Here is a 24313-nt window from a genome sequence, read left to right on the forward strand (position 1 = left end):
AGCAAACAAATCTGACTGAATAGTCATACACTTAAACATCTGTCATAGAAGATGGAAAGTCTCTCAGAAGCCATCACTGGCATAATCGACCTCAAGGGTTTGAAGAGAACAGTGTCTTAGGTGATGGGTAAAGCGTGAGCAGTGTTGCAGTCGCTGTATCGGACTGTTGTGGTGAAGAGGGAGCTGAGTCTGGACAAAGCTCTCGATTTACTGATCGATCTACGTTCCTACTCTCGCCTGTGGTCATGAGATCTTTTGGTAATGACCGAAAGGGCAAGACTGCGGATACGTGCGGCCAAAGTGAGTTTCCTTCACAGGGGGGTGGGTGCGCCCTCAGAGATAGGGTGAGGAGCTCAGTCACCCGGGAGGAGCTCGGAGTAGAGCCGCTGCTCCTTCACACTGAAAGGAACAGCTGAGGTGGTTCATGCATCTGTTTCGGATGCTTCCTGGTCGCCTCCTTCAGGAGGTGTTCAGGGCATGTCCTATTGGGAGGAGGCCCGTGGAAAGACCCAGGACTTACTGGAAGGTACAAGGGCCACAGATCTGGAACACTTTACCTGCTGATCTGAAAACTTTAACATACCTGAGCGAGTTTAAAAGTAAAGTTAAACAGTGGCTCAAACTGAATAAAACTTGTGGACACAACAGAAGTTTATAATATTTTATTGCAAACTTTTTCTAAATTGTATTATTTGGAATGATTTATGTAAATGTTACTATTTTATGTCTAATGCTCCGTCCACACCAAACTCGATTTGGGGCCTCCAAAGCGTCAGGTTTACATTTAAAATACATGGAGGACGCGCCTCCAGGGCGTCGAGCGCGGCCGACGCTCGAGTTGGGAAATGTTGAACTTTTTCGAGAAATTCGCGAGCGTCGACCAATCAGAAGCTTCCTGCCATAGTGACGTACGTTGTAGCTGAGCCACCGGGGCAGATCCTATGCCGGCCCCACAGATGTAAACAAGTCACAAGTCACAAGTTAGCTCAGTTAGCTCGCATTGAGCTCCGGTTTTCTCCCATGACAACAAGCATTAATAACGTCAATGAAGCCGCAATGACAAAGAGCAGGCTTTATGACGATCACACACTGAGCCGGCCTTCACGCATTTGTGGTTTATTGCAGACTTTTAATCAACAATGAGATGTAGCAGGTGTATTTTTCAGGCAACAGCTACTTCCAAGATGCTACGAACGCACTCTGAGCTGACGCGCGGCCAGAGCGTCTGACGCTCGGTGACATTTGTGACGAGCGTCTGACTTCAATAAGCACAGGCGTCCAACAACGGGCGTGACGCGTGTTTTTGACGCCCAAATCGAGTTTGGTGTGGACGGAGCATTAGGGACCAGGTCTGCGAACTAGCTTTTTGCTATACGGCCAATGAGCATGGCATTGTTTATTTTAACAATGCTTCTTGTTCTGTCCCTATCAAATAAACATATAAAGTCTGTGGCCTGGTGTCGCCTCAGGATCCCTCCAGAACAGCTGGAGGAAGTATCTGGGCATGTCTGCTCAGACTGTTACCTAGACCCGAATAAAGCAGATGAAAATGGAAGGCTGGATAATTTCCATTTGTTGCAGAAGTTCACCTCACACCAACACAGCAATTGTTAAAGTGTCTAAAGATCCAACATAACTGCAGTTCTCAGTATAACGCGTCGTTCAGTCACTGGTTCTCGTCACAGTCGATCTGCTGATCTTTGGTCTGATGTGTTTTCTTACAGGTCACATTTCTCCAGTTCAGAATAAACTGAAGAGTCGTCTGCAGCAGAAGTTCAGTCATCTGTTTGAAAGCGTGGCTAAAGCAGGAGACCACGCCCCCCTGAAGCAGATCTACACAGAGCTGTACATCACAAAGGGCGGGGCCTCAGAGGTCAACCAGGAACACGAGGTCAGACACATGGAGACCGCCTCCAGACCAGCTGCTGATGAGACCAGCATCACCTGTGAAGACATGTTTAAACAACGACCCGAGTCTGAAGAGCCAATCAGGACACTGCTGACGAAGGGCGTGGCCGGTGTGGGGAAAACAGTGCTGACTCAGAAGTTCAGTCTGGACTGGGCTGAAGGCAGAGCCCACCAGGACGTCCAGCTGCTGTTCCCCTTCACTTTCAGAGAGCTCAATGTTCTCCGAGGCTCAGAGTTCAGCCTGGTGGAGCTGATCCATCACTTCTTCAGTCAAACCAAAGATCTCAGCAGCTTTAAGTTCGTCCAGCTGCTCTTCATCTTGGACGGTCTGGACGAGTGCAGACTTCCTCTGGACTTCAGCCGGACTCGGGTCCTGACGGAGCCCACAGAGAGCGCCTCAGTGGAGGAGCTGCTGGTGAACCTCATCAGGGGGGACCTGCTTCCCTCCGCTCGCCTCTGGATAACCACACGCCCAGCGGCGGCCAATCAGATCCCTGCTGAGTGCGTCTCTATGGTGACAGAGGTGCGAGGGTTCACTGACCCACAGAAGGAGCAGTACTTCATGAAGAGGTTCACAGACGAGGCCACAGCTGTCATCTCCCACATCAAGAGCATCCGCAGCCTGTACATCATGTGCTACATCCCAGTCTTCTGCTGGATCATCTCCACTGTTTTACAGAAGCTCCTGAAGCAAACAGAGAAACCAGAGCTGCCCAAGACTCTGACTGAGATGTACGTCCACTTCCTGGTGGTCCAGGCCAAAGTCAAGAACATCAAGTATCATGAGGGAACAGGAGCAGACCTTCACTGGACTGAAGAGACTATAAAGATGTTCAAGTCTCTGGGAAAACTGGCCTTTGAGCAGCTGCTGAAAGGAAACCTGATCTTCTATAAGAGTGACCTGAGTGAGTGTGGGCTGGACGCTGCAGAGATCGCTCGTTACTCTGGAGTCTTCACAGAGGTCTTTAGAGAAGAACCAGGTCTGTACCAGGACAAGGTCTTCTGCTTCATCCATCTGAGTGTGCAGGAGTTTCTGGCTGCACTTCACGTCCATCAGACCTTCTACAGCTCTGGGGTCAACCTGCTGTCACCACCACACTCCTCTGAGAGCCCTGAGGCCTTCTACAGCTCTGCTGTGGACCTGGCCTTGCAGAGTCCAAACGGACACCTGGACCTGTTCCTGCGCTTCCTCCTGGGGCTGTCTCAGCCAACCAATCAGAGCCTGTTGAGTGGTCTGCTGACTAAGACAAGAAGCGACTGGACCAATCAGGCGACAGTAGAATATATCAAAGAGAAGCTGAATGAAGAGGGTCTGTCTGCAGAGAGGAGCCTGAACCTGTTCCACTGTCTGAACGAACTGAACGACCACAGCCTGATGGAGGAGATACAGAAGTTCATGAAATCAGGACGTCTCTCTGACAGAGACATGTCTCCTGCTCTGTGGTCTGCTCTGTCCTTCCTCCTACTGTCCTCAGACTCAGCCCTGGAGCAGTTTGACCTCAGGAAATACTGTCCCACAGAGAGGGCTCTCCGGAACCTTCTGCCGGTCGTCAAAGCCTCCACCAAAGCCATGTGAGTCCAGACTGTGTTTAACACTTGTGTCATTGTCACCAAGTAGAAAATGGTCAACAGCGCCACCTAGTGTTGATTTAAAAGAGGTTAATAACAGGTTTAGAAGGTTCTTATTGAAAGACACTAGGTTTAACAAAATTATTTTGTTCAAATACCTTATGCGTTTCGACGGACTGGAATTACTTCCGTCAGAGACGTCTCAAACTTGCATGATGTGTCTCTTATCAGATGTTCTTCCCAGGCATAGATACAGACAGCATCGCGTCATAGAAGGGGGCGTGGCCTCACCGAGGGGGAAAACAGAATCTTTTTTCACTCTTTTTAGCCATTTTCTGGCGAAATATAAACTTACTCAGGACATACAAATAAAGTCAAGTCTAAATCGGGTCCTGTGGATGTTATAGCTATAACAAAATGACTAAAGAGTAAAGTAGTTCTTAGAGCCTTTATTAACACAAGAGGACAGCGTGATGACAGTCGTAGGAGACTCTGCCAGTTTGAGTCAGTCAACCTTACATTGCACAGGGGACAGTTTTATTGTCCTACAACAAAACATTTGAACCTGAAGGACACTGCACGGACATCCAGCACTAAATACTAATATGTAAGCTTACAACTGCATTTTCCTGATTATCAATGACCTTTGTCACTCAGGTTAGCAGAAGGCCAACTCAGGTCATCAAGAAGGTCACATACCTAATTCTATGACATTGTAAACCAGGCAGTTGCTCTCACACGTACAGCTAAAAGAACAGTTTATACTATTTTAAAGATATATACATAAGAAAGTCTTCAGTCCATGTGGATGTTTATTCACAGCAGATTGTTCAGTAGAAGCGGAAAAAAACGGCAGTCATAGCTAGCATGAACGTTAGCGTGATGCTAACATGAAACATCATGTTAGCATTTTCCGTAATGCCTCACTGAGTAAAGCTGCGTACAGACCACACGCTTTTCAGCCGTCAAAAACGAGCCTAAAACCCGTAGTTATAGGTTTGTGCTTACCTGAAGTCAGACGCTTGTCACAAATGTCACCGACGCTCTGGCCGCACATCAGCGTGTGTTCGTAGAGCTTACAACAGGCATCCTCGAGGCCCAAACACATTCCCAGCTCAGATTCAGACATTGATATAAGTTTTCTCGTTTCTCGTCTTTTAATCCTGGTTGTTTAGATAAAGAAACACTGATGTGTGTCTTTGTAAAAGTCCCAGAGCTGCTGTAGCTCCGCTTCACAATGAAGCTAATCCTCGGTGAAAAGCTTCTTGACGCTCCGCACAGGAGGCGTGTGACTCGCTTGTTGACGCTCCCTGAGGCGCGTCCTCCATGTGTTTTCAATGTAAACCTGACGCTTGGCAGCGTTTGGTGTGGATGCACCTTAAGAACCATTAACCATTTGCATCTGTCAGACTGTTTTTTTTTTTTGTCCTTACATTGTTGGCTTACAACAAACAGTATATTCTTATCCATAAATGCCACAAAGTCGTCTGTGTTTTGTTGAATGTTTAGTTTTATGAGGTAAATGTATTATTAGCATGTTTTGCTACGACACCTGGCCTATGGCTTCTGTATGACTTTAATCACTGCTACAAATGCGGCACAACAGCAGTGCCCAAGCACATACGACACACACGTGATGAAAATAATGCATCAGCAAGAAGGAAGGTCAAACTAAAATAACAAAGATACAGCATCTGACTAACCTGAGGAGAGCAACTTCTCGTAGCGTCAGGTAAAGCTGCTCCACTTTAGTCCAAACTCCGTTTAGTTTGACAGAAAGAGTCGTCCATGACGTGGCAGAAGTAAAGCCTCATGATAGTTTCTGCTCCTCGTTTCCTGATGAGTCCATGAGCGATTTTAGAGACCGTGGAAATCATTTCACTCTCACTAACTTCACCAAGAAATCGGGATTGCACGACTTTCACCTGTGCAGTTTAGATTTGAAAGATTTGGGCAACACTGACGAAAAATGAATTCAATTCATCAGACATTTTTTCACCTCTTCCCTCCATATTCTGTTGATTCATTCAGTATAATGTCTGACTACAATTCATTTTACTGCCCATAACCTCCCTTAGAACTTCCCACATTCCTTTGATATTACTTTTGTTTTCCATTAACAAGTTTGTATAATAATCTTTCATCACAGGAGTCACATTATTTTTATTAATATTTTTTATAAAGCTCATTCTCAACATTTTAATATACCTTTTGTTATCCAGGTTATTATTATTTTTTGCTATATCATTCAGTATTTTTGTTGGGTATCTTTTATTATAAAACCATAGATACTTTAAAAAAAATGATTTATAAGCTTTATTCACATTATTTGTACTATAAACATTTTCCCAGTGTTCTTTCATAAGATCATCCCTAAATGTGTTCAGTCTTTCCTCAGTTCTTAACCCAATAACTTTACTGCACTTTTCTTTGTTTGTTTTTACTTCACAGAAGTGAGTTACAAATATTGGTAAATGATCAGTTGTATCATTTATCAAAAGAAGACTTTCACAGTTTTTTAAAGTAAATGAACAAAAATGTTGTCACTGAATGTGGCACAACTGGAGGTTATTGGGCTCGGCCTGGTCATGTTGGAGAAAGGCCTCTGCTATACATTAGATCTAGGAAATCTGAACTATGATTAGACACATTCAAGCAAATTATAGACAGTTTATTTTCATTCATTCCAACTAATAATTGCTCCAGCTTGTTATTAAATGCTGTAATGCTCGACCCTGGAGTTCTATATGTGCATGTGACGACAATATTCCTCTGTTTGTTCATTTGGATCTCAGCAGTGAAACATTCCATTAAATCTTCTGTTGCAGTCGTCATACACTCTATTGTTTTACATTTCAGCTCACTAACATAAAGAGCAACCCCCCCTCCTCTCTTCTTGATCCGATTCACATAAAACAATTCATAAACCTCAAAATGAAACTCCACACCTTCCTCATCCGTTAACCAAGTCTCAGACAGAGCTATAACAGCACATTTATGTTGTAATGTGTTCAAATAATCATGTATTTGAACACAGGCTTCTACAATTCACATGAAGAAGAGAAAATGAACCAGACGTTTCTATATTACTATTAAATTCTGCGTCTGTGTAATATTTACAAATATTTGTTTTGCCTCTACATCGTGGCTCTGGTCTCTGATGGTCCTCTCTGTCCTCAGTCTGAGCCTCTGTGGTCTGTCCCAGAGCGTCTGTGCTCCTCTGGCCTCAGTCCTCAGCTCCTCCAGTCTGACTCACCTGGACCTCAGCAACAATGACCTCCAGGACTCAGGAGTGGAGCTGCTGTGTGAGGGACTGAAGAGCGCCCCCTGCAGACTGGAGACTCTCAGGTGAGACGCTCTCATGAAGGACTCTGTCTGTGTCCACATCAGAGGCTAATGCTGTGTGTCTTTAGTCTGTCTGGATGTTTGGTCACAGAGAGGGGCGGGGCTTCTCTGGCCACAGCTCTAAGCTCCGCCTCCTCCCATCTAAGAGAGTTAGACCTGAGCTACAACCATCCAGGAGCCTCCACCGAGCTGCTGACGGCTCTACAGGCCCCACACGGGCCCCTGCAGACACTGAGGTGAGGCCTGGTCCTGGTCCTGGTCCTGGTCCTGGTCCTGGTCCTGGTCCTGGTCCTGGTCCTGGTTCTGGTCCTGGTCGACAGTAATCTGGACATTTGTGTTTCAGGCTGGATCCTGCTGGAGAACGGTGGATGGTTCCAGGTCTGAGGAAATGTGAGTCTGATTAATTCACAACATGAGAAACACTCACCTCCGAGTGTTCAGCCTCAGATACAAGTCTGTGGCCGGTTCTCAACACTCATGAACACATGTATGTTGAAGTATGGACTTGGGGAGAACGGGAACACGCAGAACGGTTAAACGAGGAATTGGAACAGTGTTCTCTTACTCAGGGCTGTCAGTGCACAGCTGAGCTCACCTTCACCTGTGTACCTTTAACTTCTCGGGAGAAAGACAAGGGAAAGAAAAATACTTAGCGGTATATGCAGTGATTACTTCAAGACCTTTGTGTCTGTTTATTTTTATGTTCAACCTCATTTTTCAGAGACTTGAAACATTCATGCTAACTTGTTTCTAATAGAAGCACAAATCTTCCATTAGCGCTAACATGATTGTGAATGAGCTCCACAGTAAATCTGTAGCTTGGTTGTGGGGTTTGTCCTCCCGCTGCTGCTGGTTCCCTCTCAGCCTGTGGCAGCTTTATTCATGGTCATCAGTCACTACAACAATCCCACCATCAAAATGAAATGTGTGCACGATTAACACTGCAATCTTTGGACATGGGCCGACCAGGGAAGAGTTAAAAAAGTGATTCCATTTGCTTCATGGAGTCATGTGAAAGTCATAATATCAAACTCAGACGTGTGCAATTTCACACTAAACTTTTAATCCTTGTTCAATGAAGGTTCTTGAGTCGTCGTCTGGACTCTGTAGTTTAAGTGTCGAACGTTTCGCCTCTTCATCCAAAAGGCTTCGTCAGCGACACTAAAGTTTCAGCTCAGCCTGCAGCCCCTCCTCTTTGGTCTTGCCCTCTGCACTGGTGGGCACCTCTGTAGCCCTATGTCTGAGCCCTAGTTTGTGCTGGAGTGGATGGTTTGAGTCAAACATCAAATATCAAACCCAGGAATCAAACCCACTCACTGGCTCAGATATGTGGACGACACGTGGATCAAAAAACAATGAGACGGCACATCAGCAACAACAGAACAATAATCTACAGTGATCAGCTTTGAAGAGTTCAGGACACATCGATACTCTGGAGTGAGCAGGTGGTTAGAGACGCTCTGCTTCAGAGGTGTTTCCTCACAGGTGAGAGTAACGGTAGTTTCTGGGGAGGAGCCGGGCCTACCCCAACTCCTCCCTTTGGTCTTTATCTGGGCTGCGAGCTGAACGGAACCTTAGTTCGCTGACGAAGCCTTTTGGATGAAGAGGCGAAACGTTCGAGACTCAACCACTGAGTACAGAAGACGACCTGAATACCTTCACTGAAGTATCTCTGGGTAAGTTGAAAGTCGGACTCACGTTAACTTCACGAGTGATTCCCCCAACTTCTCTCACAGTGACGGGGACAGAGACAGTGTCCGCTACTGCGTACATGCGGAGTGATATGAAAGACCTGTATTACAAGCATCAACTCCGTTGCCATTGGCAGCGGTCAGTATTTTTTTCAGAGGTCCTATATCAGGAAATAATGACCGGTAGAACGTTGGAAAATCCCATTCAAATCAATGGAGCTTCTACTTATATTGTGAAGAGCCGAATAATACAGAATAATAATACATGTGTAACAAAAGGCATGGATTTGACTTTTCTAATGTTATTGTACATCAACATGTACAGCACTTCTCCCTGACTTCAACAAAACCATCTTTATCATGACTGTTGGAATCATCCACTTTCAAATGTCAACATTTAGTTTTGAAAGCCAAGTATGAGTCGAAATAAATAATGTTTCTGTCAAATAAATCATTCAAATAACCAAAGGACCTTTTCAGTTCTGAAGTAACACATCTGACACTTGTTATTGAAGGACAGTGATTATCTATTCACTAAATGTTTGATATGATAAGATATAATGACAAAGATCGCTCCAGTATTTACTCATTTGTAATGAAACGACCTGACTTCATATATTAGCCAAACTATTACAGTCATATAAATACACAGTAACAACAGTCACGAACAAACTGTTGGTCTCAAGTTTTCACAACTTTAACCCTTGTGTCGTCCTATGGACATTTTTGTACATTTTGCAACATTTTCTTTTAATTTGACGACCATTTTGTCTGTGCTGCAGCTTGAGACGTGGATTTCTGCACCAAATGTTCTTTTGAGACACATTTTCTGAATCCAGTGTTTGTTTTTCTCTCAGGTCTTTTATTTTGGAGATCTGCATTTTCCATACGTCGCCCCCTAGTGGACAAAAATGTACACGCTTTTCAAACTGCTATAAAAAACACATACTTTCATCTTTTTTTTCAGTTTTTTTCATAAGTCTGAAGAATCACTTCTCACCTTCTCAAAACTCCCAAACATGTTTTTATTTGGGGATTTTAACCCTTTGTTTGTCAGTTTGAAAACAACATAAAAACCTCATTATCTTTATAATAATGAACAGGTCAGAGCTGGACTTTGGTGGATTTTAGGGCCTTGGACGTGTCAAAGATGAGACAAAAATCTATTTGAAGCTTTTGTAGTTTTTCTGCAGTGACAGATTTACAACTTTCCACACGTCGCCCCCTAGTGTACACAAATGTACACGCCTAAAAACAGCCAGAAAATCGACATTTTTACAGATTTGTTTCCACTTCTTTGTGTTTAAATCACATGAACTACTTGAACCTTTTCCAAAACTACCAAACATGTAACAATGTTCTGGATTTTAATCCTTAAAATCCCAGTTTCAAAACTTAAAACTAAAAAAAAAGCACTTGAGTGTGATTATATTTGTAATAATCACATGTGGAGCTGAGGCTTTGTCTGTTTCCAGAGCCGTGTTTGTGTCACAGATGAAGTGAAATGGATTTGATGCTTTTATAGTTTTTCTGTGTTGGACGATTCTTTATGTGAAAATGGCAGCGGCTGAAACAGCCCCATTGACTTCCATTGTACATGTTTTTCTTTGCTCTTCCAGAGCCGTTTAAAACTTTTTACAATGTCAGCGTTTCATTTGGAAGAAAAGGAGTGAATTTGAACATTTTTACTGAGTTTCATCAGATTGGAGCTCATTCCCATTGTTGCACATGAATAAAATCACTGTATTTTCTCCTATTCAATATAATGGAAATAAGTCATTTATAATAATAAATCTCACTGAAATACGGCATAAAATCACTTCATCTGTGACATCAGGGTTTCATTTGGAAGAAAATGAGTGACATTTGACATTTTTACTGTTTTTCATCAAATTCAACTTTTTTGACAGTGTCAAATGCCAGTGTTGTTTCATATTCTACAGTTTGTAAACTCTGTGTTTATGTGATAACCAGAGCGCGGGGGCGGAGCCTCATTTTTAGTTTTTTTTAGCTAAAATAACCTGGACAAAGAGCTGCAGTCTGGATTTATTCTCGTGTTTCCTCAGGTTCACAAACCTGGGCCTCGTTTTTAAAACAGAGACTTTTCTGCTTCAAAACTAACCACTGATTGTGACGCTCCCACTCAGCTGTTTTGGTGTTGAAGATTTTAAACTGTAAAAATCTTCACACTAAACATTATTGTCGATAAATCACTTGTTCATTTTAAAAAATATTCATATATTTTATAGAAAACACAAAGACAAACAAATCCTGTAGTTTCCCCTGGGCCACAGCTTCAGTATCAGCCGACTGAAGATACAGCATCTGTTACAATGTTAGAAAAGTGGAAATTCTGAAATGTAGAGAAAATGTCAAATTCAGCTCCTTTTCTTCCAAATGAAACGCTGACATCACAGATATGTGACTGTTTTCCTGTATTACAGTGAGATTTAAAATGTGAAGTTTTATGTGAGAAAAGTCCAGGTTCTGCCATGGCTCCATTATATCCTAATGGGAAAATAACAGGATTTCATTCATCTGCCGACAACAGGAACAAGGTCCAAACTGAAAAAATACACGAAAAATGTCAAATCTGACTCTTGTTCTTCAAAATGAAATGCTGACATTATAAATGTATGACTTTTATATGGAGACAGGAGAGCAAAGAAAAGTGCAAGTCCTGAATGTCTTTATAATGGAAGTCAATGGAGCCAAGAACATTTAGACAGAAAGAATCGTCACTACAGAAAAACTACAAATGCAGTTAAATCAATATTAGTCCAAACTTTGACACGTCCAAGGCTCTAAACACCATCAAAGCCCCAGCTCTACAATGTTTATTATTCAGAAAATATTCAACTTTATATGTTTTTACTCAGACATTTTGTAAAGTTTACAAAATAAAACTGGCATTTAAAGGTTAAAATCCATTAAATAATTATATGTTTGGTAGTTTTGGAAAGACGTCGAGTAGTTCAAGGGATTTATGTAAAAACAGTAGAAACAAATGTGTCTGTGGTGATGTTGTGGCTGTTTTTAGGCGTGTGTCGGTGAAAGTCAGAAACTTTGACACAAGTTTAACGACAATGGAGCCTTTGAAAACCAGCGGAGCTTCAGGAACTTTGAGCCCAGACAGAGCTCGCCCGCTCAGCTACAACTCACTGCGTGGGCGGCGAAGTGGCCCGAGCGGCCGGATCCTACTTTCACTTGGGATTGAACTGACCATTGGCTTTACTTTACAAATGGACATTTCTCAACTCAAATCGCCTTCAAGGTGAATTTTAGAGGAACAATAAAACAGGCAACATTAAACTTGAACTTCAGACTGGGTAAAGGGGGCGGGGCCAGAACAACATCCGGGGATTGAACTGTTCTCAGTCTGATGTGAACTTTGACCTGGAACAGTTCTCGGGCCGGCTCTGATGACGTTTCACGAGTACTCGAGTACACGAGCACAAGAACCAGAAACGGCCTGTGTCTTCACCTCAGCACATGACTTTACTGCACTGATGTCCGCCCCAGGGCAGCTGTGGCTACATAGGTGACCATCAGTGCTTAGTCCCTGCAGCTGTGCTCTTGTTTATTCTTCTGGTTATGATGATTATTGTTCGACTGATTTTGTGCCTCATTTTGGCTTCAGATGGTTCATATCTAACGATGATGATGACATTTATATTCCACTTTAGTCATTATTGTGTTTGTGTTTCTCAGATTACTGTGAACTCACTCTGGACCCAAACACAGTTTACAGAGCACTCGGACTGTCAGAGGACAAACGGACTGTGAGACAATTTGACAAACGGACTGTGGAACAAGAGTACACACCTGAGCCTCCGGATCATGAGGACAGATTCACAGACTGTCCTCAGGTCCTGAGCTCCTCCGGCCTGAGGGGGCGCTGTTACTGGGAGGTGCAGTGGAGTGGGTTTGAGGGTGATATCTCAGTGAGTTACAGAGGAATCAGACGGAGAGGAGGCGACAGTCGGTTTGGAGAAAATGATCAGTCCTGGACGATGAGGATCGAGGGGGAAGAGTATTATTTCTTACACAATAAGAAAAAACAGTCAGATGTTTCCCCATGGAGGACTTTCTTTAAATCCTCCGCTCGAGTGGGTCATGTTGGTGTGTTCCTGGACTCTGAGGCTGGAGCTCTGTCCTTCTATGACGTCAGCTCTGATGGAAAACTGTCCCACCTCCACACCTTCATCAGCTCCTTCACTGAGCCTCTGTTCCCAGGGTTTGGACTGACAGGGTTTGGACGGAAGTTTAGGCCGTCTGTGTCTCTGGTGAATGTGAAAACAGGAAGGACACGGCGCCCCCTGGAGGACTGACTCATTCTGCTTTGGTTTTGTTCTTAATGATTGATTTGAATGTCTCTCTCTGACTGTGGGTTCATAAAGTCTGATCTTCTCCTGTATTTTCTTCCATATCTCAGAGTTTAAATGCAGAGTTAAATGCTGCTGGTCAATAGAATCGTACTGGATCATATTTGACATGAACTGAAGCCGGTGCACTCTCAAAGATGAAGGATGTCGTCTACGGCATCATCAGAATGAGGATTATTTAGAGTCAAACATGTGGTGGATAAATGTTCCCCACGTTTGTGAAGCGGCTGAAGGACTTTTCAAAAGTATCAAATCATTGATCTTTGCTGCTGATCACACATTGGGATGTTGTGGGTTTTAGTTCCTCATGAGTTTGCTGTGAGTAAATACGACGCTGAGGAAATGACGGTAAAAGAGCCAAGGAAACCATGACTGATCAGGTCCAGAGTAACATTGATCAGTTTCAACTCTTTAGCCGGGATTGTTTTGGTGATTAAACATCATTTCTTTGCAGTATTATAGTCATGTCAACAGCTTTTGCATCTAAAGAGATAATATGTCAAATAAACATTAGGATGATTCTGTTCCAATGCTCCTAAAGGTGCTGTAAATGCTTTTACTTCCACCAAAACATACATTTATTACTTCTATTCTCTTATCGTCATCAACACTGTTGTTCCAATCACAACATTTTGGATCAATGTGTTTCTTTAGTTTCTCTGCCTGAACCAGGGTTTAAAAATCTGTCAATGAATTTAGCCAAAATCAAGGCCTTAAATGTCATTAAAAAGCATGAATTGGACTCAAGCTGGCATTAAATCTAAATCTACTGGAAAACCATGACATTGCTCTACAATATATACCGTATAAGTTCATGAAAAAGACCAAAGTTATGTCTGAATCTAAAACAGTTTCCCCTGTTTTGTCCAATTCTTTTTCTTTGATGAAATGTTTGTAAATGTTCATTGAAATCTGCACAGATTGTTTTCTGCCTTTGTGTCATTCAAATCTAGTATTTGGGCATTAAAAAGCCTGAAATGTGAGTTGCTTCTGCCTGAATAAACCCTGATGTTTGAAGAACACAAATGTGTGAGAGACTCAATAAAGACGTGAACATAAAGTCACATGGCTCCTTTCTTTCATCTCCACTGGTGCATTTGTTGATGTGGCTCTTCAGATTCTCCACAGTCGTGACTCTTTTCCTCAGACTCTTTCCTCCAGACTCACATGTCACATGTGTGAGTGTTTTCTTTACAGTCAGTGTCCTGGAGCGTCTTCAGGGACATGTCCTCCTGTGACTGTCCACAAGTTCAGGCGCAGGAGGAGGGAGTACTCAGTTACATCAAGTACATGTACTCAAGTAACTGGACTTTTATGGTATTTTCTTTACAAATATTACAATTTTCACATTATTTCATGTTTTGTTTCTCATCATTTATGTCACAACTTGAATCAAGCTTTTACGCTCAGTTCCTCAAAGACTTTTTGCTCTTACTTGAGTCATTATTGGGGCCAGTACTTTTGACTTGTAGGCTACTCGAGTAACGTTCCTTTTCCTTGAGTAAATATTCTGTCCGCTCGACCACCTCTGACCACGTGATGTCCACACTAAGCTCATGGGGAAAGTGCACAAAGCTGACATGTAGAGAGCACTTTTAGAACATGAGCTGCATTACGTGTGCTCACTTTGTCTTCCTCGTATATGTTTGGATGGGATTATTTACAGAAAAGGAAATGTGTGAAATATCTTCTTTTTACAGCGAGACACCGATGTCACCGACTGAAGGAGGAGCAGCGACTTCCCCGATAAAACATCCAGGTTTTACTCAATAAAATCAGGGTCAAACTCTCCAATCAGAGTTCACTGCAGGCCCGGAGCCGAGGCAGATCTACCACGCTGAGGCGGAGTCACCGTGATAGGGCGCCCTCTGCTGGTACAGGCGGATCCACCACCGTATTATACATGTGATCTTTTACAGCTGTGTTGTTCGGGTCAGGGTCTGTTCTTTGCTCTGACGGTGAGGCGTCTGTCTGGTCTGTGGGAGAAGCTGAAATGCGTTCACAAACGTTTCAAATACTTTTCTTCACAAACTCTTTCTAACAAACGCGAGACGCTGCGTGATCTGAGGCTCCTCTCGGTTCTCGGGGCCGTGATGTGTCCGCCTTGATCCAAAAGGTGCCTTTATGAAGTTCAAATTCATATCAATGTCCATTGATTTATAAAGTCCAGTTCAGTAGTTCCATAAAAAGGCTGAAATCACACACAGTGAAGCGGCCGACGACCTGTGGGACTCAGGAGCGGCTCCCCCTTTATAGAGCACCACCACAGCACCTCCTAGTGGTGACACATGGTGACACAGCTGCTGTAACAATACTGGACATTCATATTTTTCAAACTCTTTTCCACATAATGATGTTAATCCACTTCAGTTCTGCACAAAACCACTAAAATATCCAAATATTTATATACATTGACTTCCATTAGAAAGTCACTTGTTCATGGCTCTGCCGTGGCACTATAAAATCCTTCATCTTGATCATTCGTGGTTTCTTCTGTTCGGAGGAGGTCACATTTACTACTGAACACTTCATTCATCAAGCGACTGATGTGAAAATGCCAACGTGGGTTTGTGGAATATTGGATTGATAAAGCAAACACACGGGCACTCACCCAGACCAGCTCAGATGTGCTCCATCGTTTAGGACACAGGCCCCGCCCACTGCTCCTATTGGTCAGCGTCTGTCAGGGTCTGAGTGAGAGACAGGCGAATCTAACCAATCACAAAGTCGTCCCAGCCAATGAGCGAGGAACATGCTTCTCTTTGGTCCTCATGGCGGGGAGCTGACGATGCTGTCATGGTCCTGGCGCTCATTAGAAAGAGGACTGAGGACATGGATTCTTCTGTTTGTTTAAAGAGGACACATGATTCATAAGAGTGACTGTAAACACCAGGAGTACCTCTGCTGTCCTTTGTCACTACAGCAGCTCTAGAGTCTGCTGGGAAATAACGCTGTGCTTGATGGAAAAACATGTTTAATAATTCCATGTAAAGAAAGTAAACTCTGGTTATTATGAAGCAGCAAAAGCCAGACCTCATCCATGACCGTGAGCGACATCATAATGACCACGCCCACTTTTGCTCAATGTTTCACAATCTGAAGCTGCTCAAGTGTGGAATGTGTTTTGGAGAGAATGTTGCTGTCTTTAATATGTAATAATAAATATGTACTCGTGTCCATTTGAAGCAGCCTAAAACATGTACAGTAGGGGTAATCCTCCAGCGAGTTACTCCTGACCCTGCCTTCTGCTGCTTTATATGATCATGCTAACATGGGTTTTAGAAAAAGATGAGCAAAAAGAAGCATTTAGTGGGAGGAAAGATGAAGGAAACGATTGGTTTTCCTCGTACCACAGTCAGAACAATAACACATCCAGAAAAAGTCTGTATTTTAAAGTCTGCTTTGATTTCCACCACAGACGGATCAGTTAAAGCCTGAACCACTGAGCGCTGTTGTAATGACCCTCTGCCACTAGACGTCACTGTGGAGAGACTGTTTCAAGCTGTGATTCGAAGCACAAATGGCTTCAGCGGCTTCAGTGTTTCATAAAGCCCGACTCTGGATGTGACTCTGAAGCTCCTCCACAATGCTGAGCTCACTCTGCTCCACCGTCACTTCTTTGGACTCACGTTTGTGTCGTCCTTTCAGACTTCAGTCAGACAAAGCTCATCCAAAACTACGACTCACATCACGTTTTTGTCGAGGGATAAAATCCATTCAAATGACCCGGGACTAAAAACATGTGAACTTCCTGTGATGAAGTTTGTACGAGCCTCATGTTGAAATGTTCTGCCAAAGGAACAGCTCCAGGTCTTTGTCCCTGTGATTCAAGAAAATATATATATATGCAAGGTTGACTGAGCCAGTTTTAGATTGAGATTGAATTGACGTGACATTTTAGTCTAGACTAGCATTAAGATGTGGAGTAAAAGAAAATGATGTTGTAAAATAACTAAGACTAAATGAAAATGTCATCATGAACACCGGCCAAAGTCTGATTTGAACATTTCTGCTTTAAACAGGCCAATGTCTAAAGATAAAAACAACAGACACTGCTGTCCAAATGGTAGAGTTTCATTTTGTCATGTGATTATTATAAGTCTATTTTTGCTTCTAGTTTGAATGACAGATCCTGAAACATCTGGATTGGTTCTATAGGCGCCTCCCAGTCACGTGACTAGAAATGCAAGCGCGCGACATTTTGAAGGGAAGCAAAAATGGCCAATGCAACAGAAAACGATCGCGATTCCACACAATTATGCAGCGTTTTTTCACCTACATCTGTCACGACTCACTTACAAGGAAATGCAGCACTTGGATCTGCAAACAAACTGTCATGGTTGGATATTACAGACCCAGACACGCTTCGGCCGAGTTATTTACTGAACAACATCCCTTCACTCGAGTTTGCCCATATTTACATAGTACATAGTTTCTGTCTTCATACACAGGAAAATCATTAAAAGCATAAAAAAGCCTTTCTGCAAACAGATGTTTTGAGTCAGGATGGGTATCGAATACATCTGTATGGCGACCAAGAAGAAAGGATATTCTCATTGTCAGGAGTGAGGTAAGTTACTGACACTTCGCTAAACCAGCAGGCTAATAGGTTAGGTTAGGTTAATTTATTTGTACACGTGGGTAAATTCGTTTTGCAATTCTGAGAACTAGTTGACACATTATACAAAGATAAAACATCACACATATTTAAATATAAAACTTGTAAGTGCTCCAGATACTAACAGGATGTGCCTTTGGTACAGAAACAAGTGAAGTTTAAAGGAATAGGCCACCGTTTTTACATACTGAGATATGTTCTTACCTAACCTGAGACGAGTTAATATATCCCCGTCTGGTCTTTGTCCGTGCGCTCTGTCACGCAAACGGAGCACATACGCAGCCTCTCCAAAAGGTTATTGACGGAAGTGAGCGGGGGAAGTCTTTAGGAGTTACTGCGTGGACGTTGTGCTCCTCGTATCATTACAATATAGTACCCTTTTTATCTGCTTATAAAATCGACACGTTACATTTCTGTGTAAATATACTTCGCTTGAAAACACTTCACGTAACTTTATTTAAATAGAGAACACGTGGAAGAGCTTGGTAGCTTCTATCGTGAGCTTTTTTGGAGCTATGTGACATGTGGGAGAGGCTCCGTTTGCGTGACAGAGCGCACGGACAAAGACCAGACGGGGATATATTAACTCGTCTAAGGTTAGGTAAGAACATATCTCAGTATGTATAAACGGTGGCCTATTCCTTTAAGACACTTGACAGTAACAAAGATAAAAAACCCGTGTCAGGGGCGATTTGATCCCGACTTGTTCATAAAGGAAAGGGCAGCGGGAACAAAGCTTTTCTTAAAACGGTTTGTGTGGCTCATTGGCATCAAAAACCGACGCCCAGACGGAAGCGTCGAAACTCTGAATGCAAAGGATGCTCTGAGTCTTTACGATGCTTCGTGCCGTCCTCTCTAACTGTCTATCCTGCAGAAAGTCCAAACTGGTCTGAGGCCGAGGACTTTGCTTGACCACTTGACCAGCTGATTCAAGGCGTTTTTGTTTCTAACAGAAGAGCTCCCGTACCAGGCGACCAGGCAGAAAGCTCGGGTCGCTTCGATGAATGCCCGATAGAAAAGTGTCATCACAGTTTGATCTACATGAAAGAAGGACAGTTTCCGAAGACAATACAGTCGTTGGTCCTTTTTACAAACAGCAGCACAGTTTTCATTCAAATTCAGTTTGCAATCAATAATTGTTCTAAGACACCTGTAGGACTCCACACACTCCACTGGTTGTCCCTTTATATATGTTACAACATGTGGGAGAGCGCTCTTCCTAAAGTCGATGATCATATCTTTTGTTTTTGCAACGTTCAAGAGAAGATAAGACTCATCTCACCATTTGACAAAATCCTCAACAACTGGGCCATGCTGACTTTCATTTTTGTGAAGTCGACTTACAATAACTGTGAAGTAGACTTACAATAACTGTGAAGTAGACTTACAATAACTGTGAAGTAGACTTACAATAACTGTGAAGTAGACTTACAATAACTGTGAAGTAGACTTACAATAACTGTGAAGTAGACTTACAATAACTGTAAAACAATACTGCTCTGTAAAACACACTGAATTGAACACCAGCTTGTTGTATAGATCGCTCTTTCACAGATTAACGAACAGTAAATCTCACACTGACAGTAAATCCTTCTATGCTACAGCAGTTTTCAATAATTTGATGAGATATCCGATTGAAAAGTACAACGGGACCCCATTAAAAGAGGAAAGACATGAGAAATTCTGATTTGCATCCAACTGTGCAACAAGTTTCAGGCATTTCAGCGGTTTTGAAATGTAGATTTAAATGAAACGTGGGTGTGAGTTCATCTGGAGGTCATTAGCGTGTGTCCCGTCCAGATGGAGGAACTGAGTTGGCGTGACGTCATGCAGAAGGCACCTATAAGTGGCTCCGGAGTATAAGGCCCTGTCCCAACACTCGCACTTCCACCCTCGCGCCCCTCATATGCGCGTTCCCGATGGTGGGTGCGAGTGCGTAGGGTGTCCCAATCCTCCAGAGGGGTCTTTGGCCCCGCCCCCTTCGCGCCGAAGCATATTGCCCATAATTCTTTGCGGTGCAGACCAAAGAGACAGAAAAATGGCTGCATCCGCGGATCTTGCGCCGAAGGAACAAACCTCAGCACCGTTGACAAACCTCTCACACCAGCATGTTCTTCAATCTCTCATTTGCAAAGTCGTTCCTCTAAATGTGGCTCCAGCTTTTAGCCCGTGATCAGCTTTGTTTTGTTTTCTTCTAAAAGTAACCTCTGCTTCTCGCTCACTCCTAACTTTCTTTCTGCTGCTCCATTAGCCTGCAGTGCCCTCTAGTGGCAAAATTATATATTTGAATAAATAAAAAATCCACATCTTAGTCGCTCCGGAGAATAAGACACACCCCCTGCCAAACTATGAAAAAAAGTGCGACTTATAGTCCGGAAAATACGGCATTTCTGACAGAAATACTGTATGAGGAACATTTTGTTGCAAGTTAAACATGTATAATTGTCCAAATTGCACTGCATTTTCAACGACCAAATTAAGATGGTGGATTGAGCCAGGTTTAAATGTATGGTTTTATTTAGAGACACATCAGGCCTTGTCTACACACAGCAGGGTGTTTATAAATCCACCCTGCGTCTAGAAAGAAAACTTAAGTCCACACAGCCCTGCTTTAACCTCATAAGCCCCGCCTTAACCCAGTGCATTTTCTACAGGTTTTTTTTGTCCTTTTATTTATCCAGGATAAAAGTCATTGAGATTAAAAATGTCTTTTTCAAGAGTGTCCTTTACCCAAATCTAAATCAGCACTTCCATTGTATTGACTCTTCTGTCAGAGCGCGAAGTCCGTTCATTAAGCGGAGAACGAGGGAAAATGTTCTCCGCCTGAACAATCGATAAAACAACACAGTTTTTCTAAATGCAAAGACAGATTTAGTGGCAGAGGTGACCTTCAGCCACTTAAAGCAGCACTAAGTAACGTGTTTACCTTAATAAATCCTTCCCGTAGTCCCTGTGGGGGAAATACAAGTGTTTATGGGATGATTGGAGGGTCTTTCATCGCCCCCTGGTGTCTCTGGACAGAAAACCATGTTTGCAACTTGACTGCCACCGGTCCGGAGAAAGCAATACACACTAATGGAATCACGAAGAAGAAGCTAACATGCTAACGGGCAAAGCTAACTGCGGGCTAACGTCACTTTAAACAGTATTTACAGCCAAGTTTGAGTGAAAATCTTTTTTTCATTGTATAATTGGATGCACAGTAACCCTCTCTCCCTTCGCCTTTCCTGTCAGCGTCGTATTTACTCTCCAAGACAATTAATACGTTAAAAAATCGTAACTTGCTACGACACCTGCAGTTGCGCTTATGGCCTCTAGGGGGAAGAGTTACTTGCTTTAAAACAGCCTAAAACTCTGGTTATTTATGTCCACACTCAGACGCATTACCGGACTTTCCCAAAACCTTCCAAGCCTGGAAAGTGTGGAGTCTGTAGGAGCTACTGAAACGTCTTCCACAGAGGAAAAGATCATGTTTGGATTACAGTGTTGTCGGGGGGATTCCGTGCGTGAGCTTTTTACTTTGACGTTAAAACTAAACTGTTAAGGACAAAAGTGGACCCAGATCTGAACCTTGACCACTGCATTTAGTAAAGAAAGGATGGTTTTGTGCTCTGGTCTCTGTCAGGAGCCGCTGGGCGCAGACTGGTCGTCCCAGCGCCCGGAGCCCGTGACGGTGCCGTACCTCAGCCCTCTGGTTCTGTGGAAGGAGCTGGAGTCTCTGCTGGAGAACGAGGGGGCGTCCTGTGTCTGTGTGAGCCCGCGCTGGTCGACCTTCACCCCATCCTCTTCTGGAACCTTCTGTGGTGCTTCAGGAGGCTGCAGCTGCCGTCGCACCTGCCCCGCGCTGCTGCTGAGCTCCCAGCACTGCAACAGGGAGGCTCCAGGGGGGACACACTGTGGACCAGGATGTTGTGGCATTGAACTATCGTATTGGGGCGTTAACGATTGCATTAAATTGTATGTATGAACCCTGTCATTAACATGCACAAGTCAAAGCAGGTGGTGACCCCGCTGTCTCTTTCTGCAGGTGTCTCAGGAGCTGACGTCTGATGACAGCAAACACATCCTGGTCCAGATTCTGTGGGACGATCTCAAACTGCACCAGGACCCGCTGCAGCCGCTGTATCTGCTGTGGAACTCCTACAGTAAGACCTCCAACCACGCAGACACCAACGTAAACCCGGCTCAGGCAGTTATCGAGATTCACCTCTTACCCACCGTGGATTTTCTCCGGCTTTACCCAAATCGAAAAGCTTCTCGCCTCATTTGAAAGCTAAGATCTACTAAACTGATCCCAACTCTTTTTGTCGCCATATTTTTGTCGCATTTTTGAAGTGTTTTGTTGCTCTTTTGTCACATTTTTGTTGGCTTTTCATCCTCGTTTTCATTCCTATTAGACAGTGTTTTCCAAGAAGCTTTTAGATTTGAGTAAAGCCAAGCTGGAGAAAATGTGGGAGTCGAGAGGTTGACGGTAGGAAATAATGCGTAAAATGGAAACGCAACATTCGCACTTCCCTTAAAGGAATAGGCCACCGTTTTTACATACTAAAATATGTTCTTACCTCACTTTAGTCGAGTTAATATATCCCCGTCTGGTCTTTGTCCGTGCGCTCTGCCAGGCAAACGGAGCACATACGCAACCTCTCCCACATGTCACATAGCTCCAAAAAAGCTCACGATAGAAGCTACCAAGCTCTTCCACGTGTTCCCTATTTAAATAAAGTTACGTGAAGTGTTTTCATGCGAAGTATATTTACACAGAAATGTAACGTGTCGATTTTATAAGCAGATAAAAAGGGGACTATATTGTGAGGCGTAATGATACGAGGAGTAAAACGTCTGCGCAGTAACTCCTAAAGGTTATTGACGGAAGTGAGCGGGGGAAGTCTTTAGGAGTTACTGCGCGGACGTTTTGCTCCTCGTATCATTACGCCTCACAATATAGTCCCCCTTTTTATTTGCTTATAAAATCGACATGCTACATTTCTGTGTAAATATACTTCGCATGAAAACACTTCACGTAACTTTATTTAAATAGGGAACACGTGGAAGAGCTTGGTAGCTTCTATCGTGAGCTTTTTCGGAGCTATGTGACATGTGGGAGAGGCTGCGTATGTGCTCCGTTTGCCTGACAGAGCGCACGGACAAAGACCAGACGGGGATATATTAACACGTCTAAAGTGAGGTAAGAACATATCTTAGTATGTAAAAACGGTGGCCTATTCCTTTAAAGCCGTACTAAGTAACGTGTTTACCTTAATAAATCCTTCCCGTAGTCCCTGTGGGGGAAATACAAGTGTTTATGGGATGATTGGAGAAAGCAATACACACTAATGGAATCACGAAGGAGAAGCTAACATGCTAACGGGCAAAGCTAACTGCGGGCTAACGTCACTTTAAACAGTATTTACAGCCAAGTTTGAGTGAAAAAAAATATTTCCATTGTATAATTGGATGCACAGTAACCCTCTGTCCCTTCGCCTTTCCTGTCAGCGAAGTATTTACTCTCCAAGACAATAAAAATGGTAACTTGCTACTACACCTGCAGTTGCGCTTATGGCCTCTAGGGGGACGAGTTACTTAGTACTGCTTTAATTCTCCACTAGATGGAGACAATTTAGTCTGGTCCAAGTTAAAGTCCTGTTTGTCTGTCAGACGTGGGGTACCCGAGCCCGCGGCCGGTCCCTGAGCAGCAGAGGTCGTTCAGTGAAGACGTCCTGAGGGGAATCATCCGAAACGTCCCGAGGAACCACCTCAACCGGCCGCTCAACCGACTGCTGCACCTGCTGGGACTCACACTGGGCGTCCACCGCCAGAGGTAGGAGCGCACTGGGACCAGAGCCGGGGGTCAAGAGGTCAACTGGTTTTAGATGTAGCTGATGATGATCCAGCCCCTAAAATGAGCTGTTCCTGTTCCTGTGTCTCGTGGCTCTGGGCCGAGAGAACATCGACATCGGTCAGTCCACACCTGAACACCGTCGACCCAGTGTTTCAACGGCATTACACCCAATCTTTGGACATGTTAAACATCCTACTTTTGTCTTCCTTCTCAGTCGATGTTTGTGACATTACTTCGTAGTAAAAATATCATGTTTAGTTGCTCATAAGTACAAGTACGAGTATTGCAGGTGCAGAGAGATGTATTTCAAAGATTGGGCTGTAACAAATAACGCAGCTAAATCCTGATGAACTGCTAATACATTGGTCTCCATTGAAGGTGAGACGCTGCCGGTGAATTTCCCAAATAGTTCTGTAGAGAATCAGCACAATGATTAAACATGTTGTTGTTTTGTTTCCAGGTGAAAGTTTCTATGTTGCCAGATAGAACCAAAAGTGTGACTTATTCTCTGTTGTTTGTGACGCTGTTTCTCTCCCGCTCAGACGCGTTCGACCGCGAGTACAGACTGGCTGTTATAAATGATCTCGTGTTTTTTTCACAGAGTCATATCTGTATATTTATTTATTTATTTATTTCAGTCATGTTAGTTACATGTTTTCACATTTCAACAACTACACATGATTTTTTTAATATTTTTTTTTATATACATGATTGAAAAGGAGCACGATGAAGACACTTATGCTAAGTGCCCCTTTCTTCAGATACAAAAGGTAGAAAAAAACAAACAAAACATAAACGGTCTGATTCGCAGGTATTATACTTTAAGCCATAAGCTAGAATAAACAACACAGGTACTACTGTTTTTAAAGTTAAAATCTAATATTCACAGCAGTGTGTAAGAGTTGATATTTGTTGATTTGAGCTGTTTTTTAAATCGGTGCACTGTGGAGGAGTTCTT

General features: G+C 43.3%; 2 protein-coding genes across 2 annotated transcripts in view; both read left to right on the forward strand.

The window, feature by feature from the left end:
* The window catches only part of LOC306962383 (NACHT, LRR and PYD domains-containing protein 3-like), a gene marked incomplete at its 3' end in the record, with an annotated part of 158941 nt that overhangs the window by 115283 nt on the left and 19345 nt on the right, over nt 1–24313 (forward strand). The gene's annotated exons all lie outside the window — the stretch shown is intronic.
* LOC306962318 (protein NLRC3-like) lies at nt 1881–23819 on the forward strand (the record flags this gene model as incomplete). The annotated part of the gene is made up of 9 exons (XM_079555438.1): nt 1881–3480; nt 6658–6825; nt 6891–7058; nt 7166–7212; nt 12225–12457; nt 21142–21393; nt 21544–21661; nt 23172–23334; nt 23816–23819. Exons 1-9 carry the CDS (start codon nt 1901–1903, stop codon nt 23817–23819), a joined length of 2733 nt encoding a protein of 910 aa, XP_079411564.1. The 5' UTR covers nt 1881–1900.

Source organism: Gobius niger, assembly GCF_951799975.1.
Source record: "Gobius niger genome assembly, chromosome: 4".
In the NCBI taxonomy this organism is placed as follows: domain Eukaryota; kingdom Metazoa; phylum Chordata; class Actinopteri; order Gobiiformes; family Gobiidae; genus Gobius; species Gobius niger.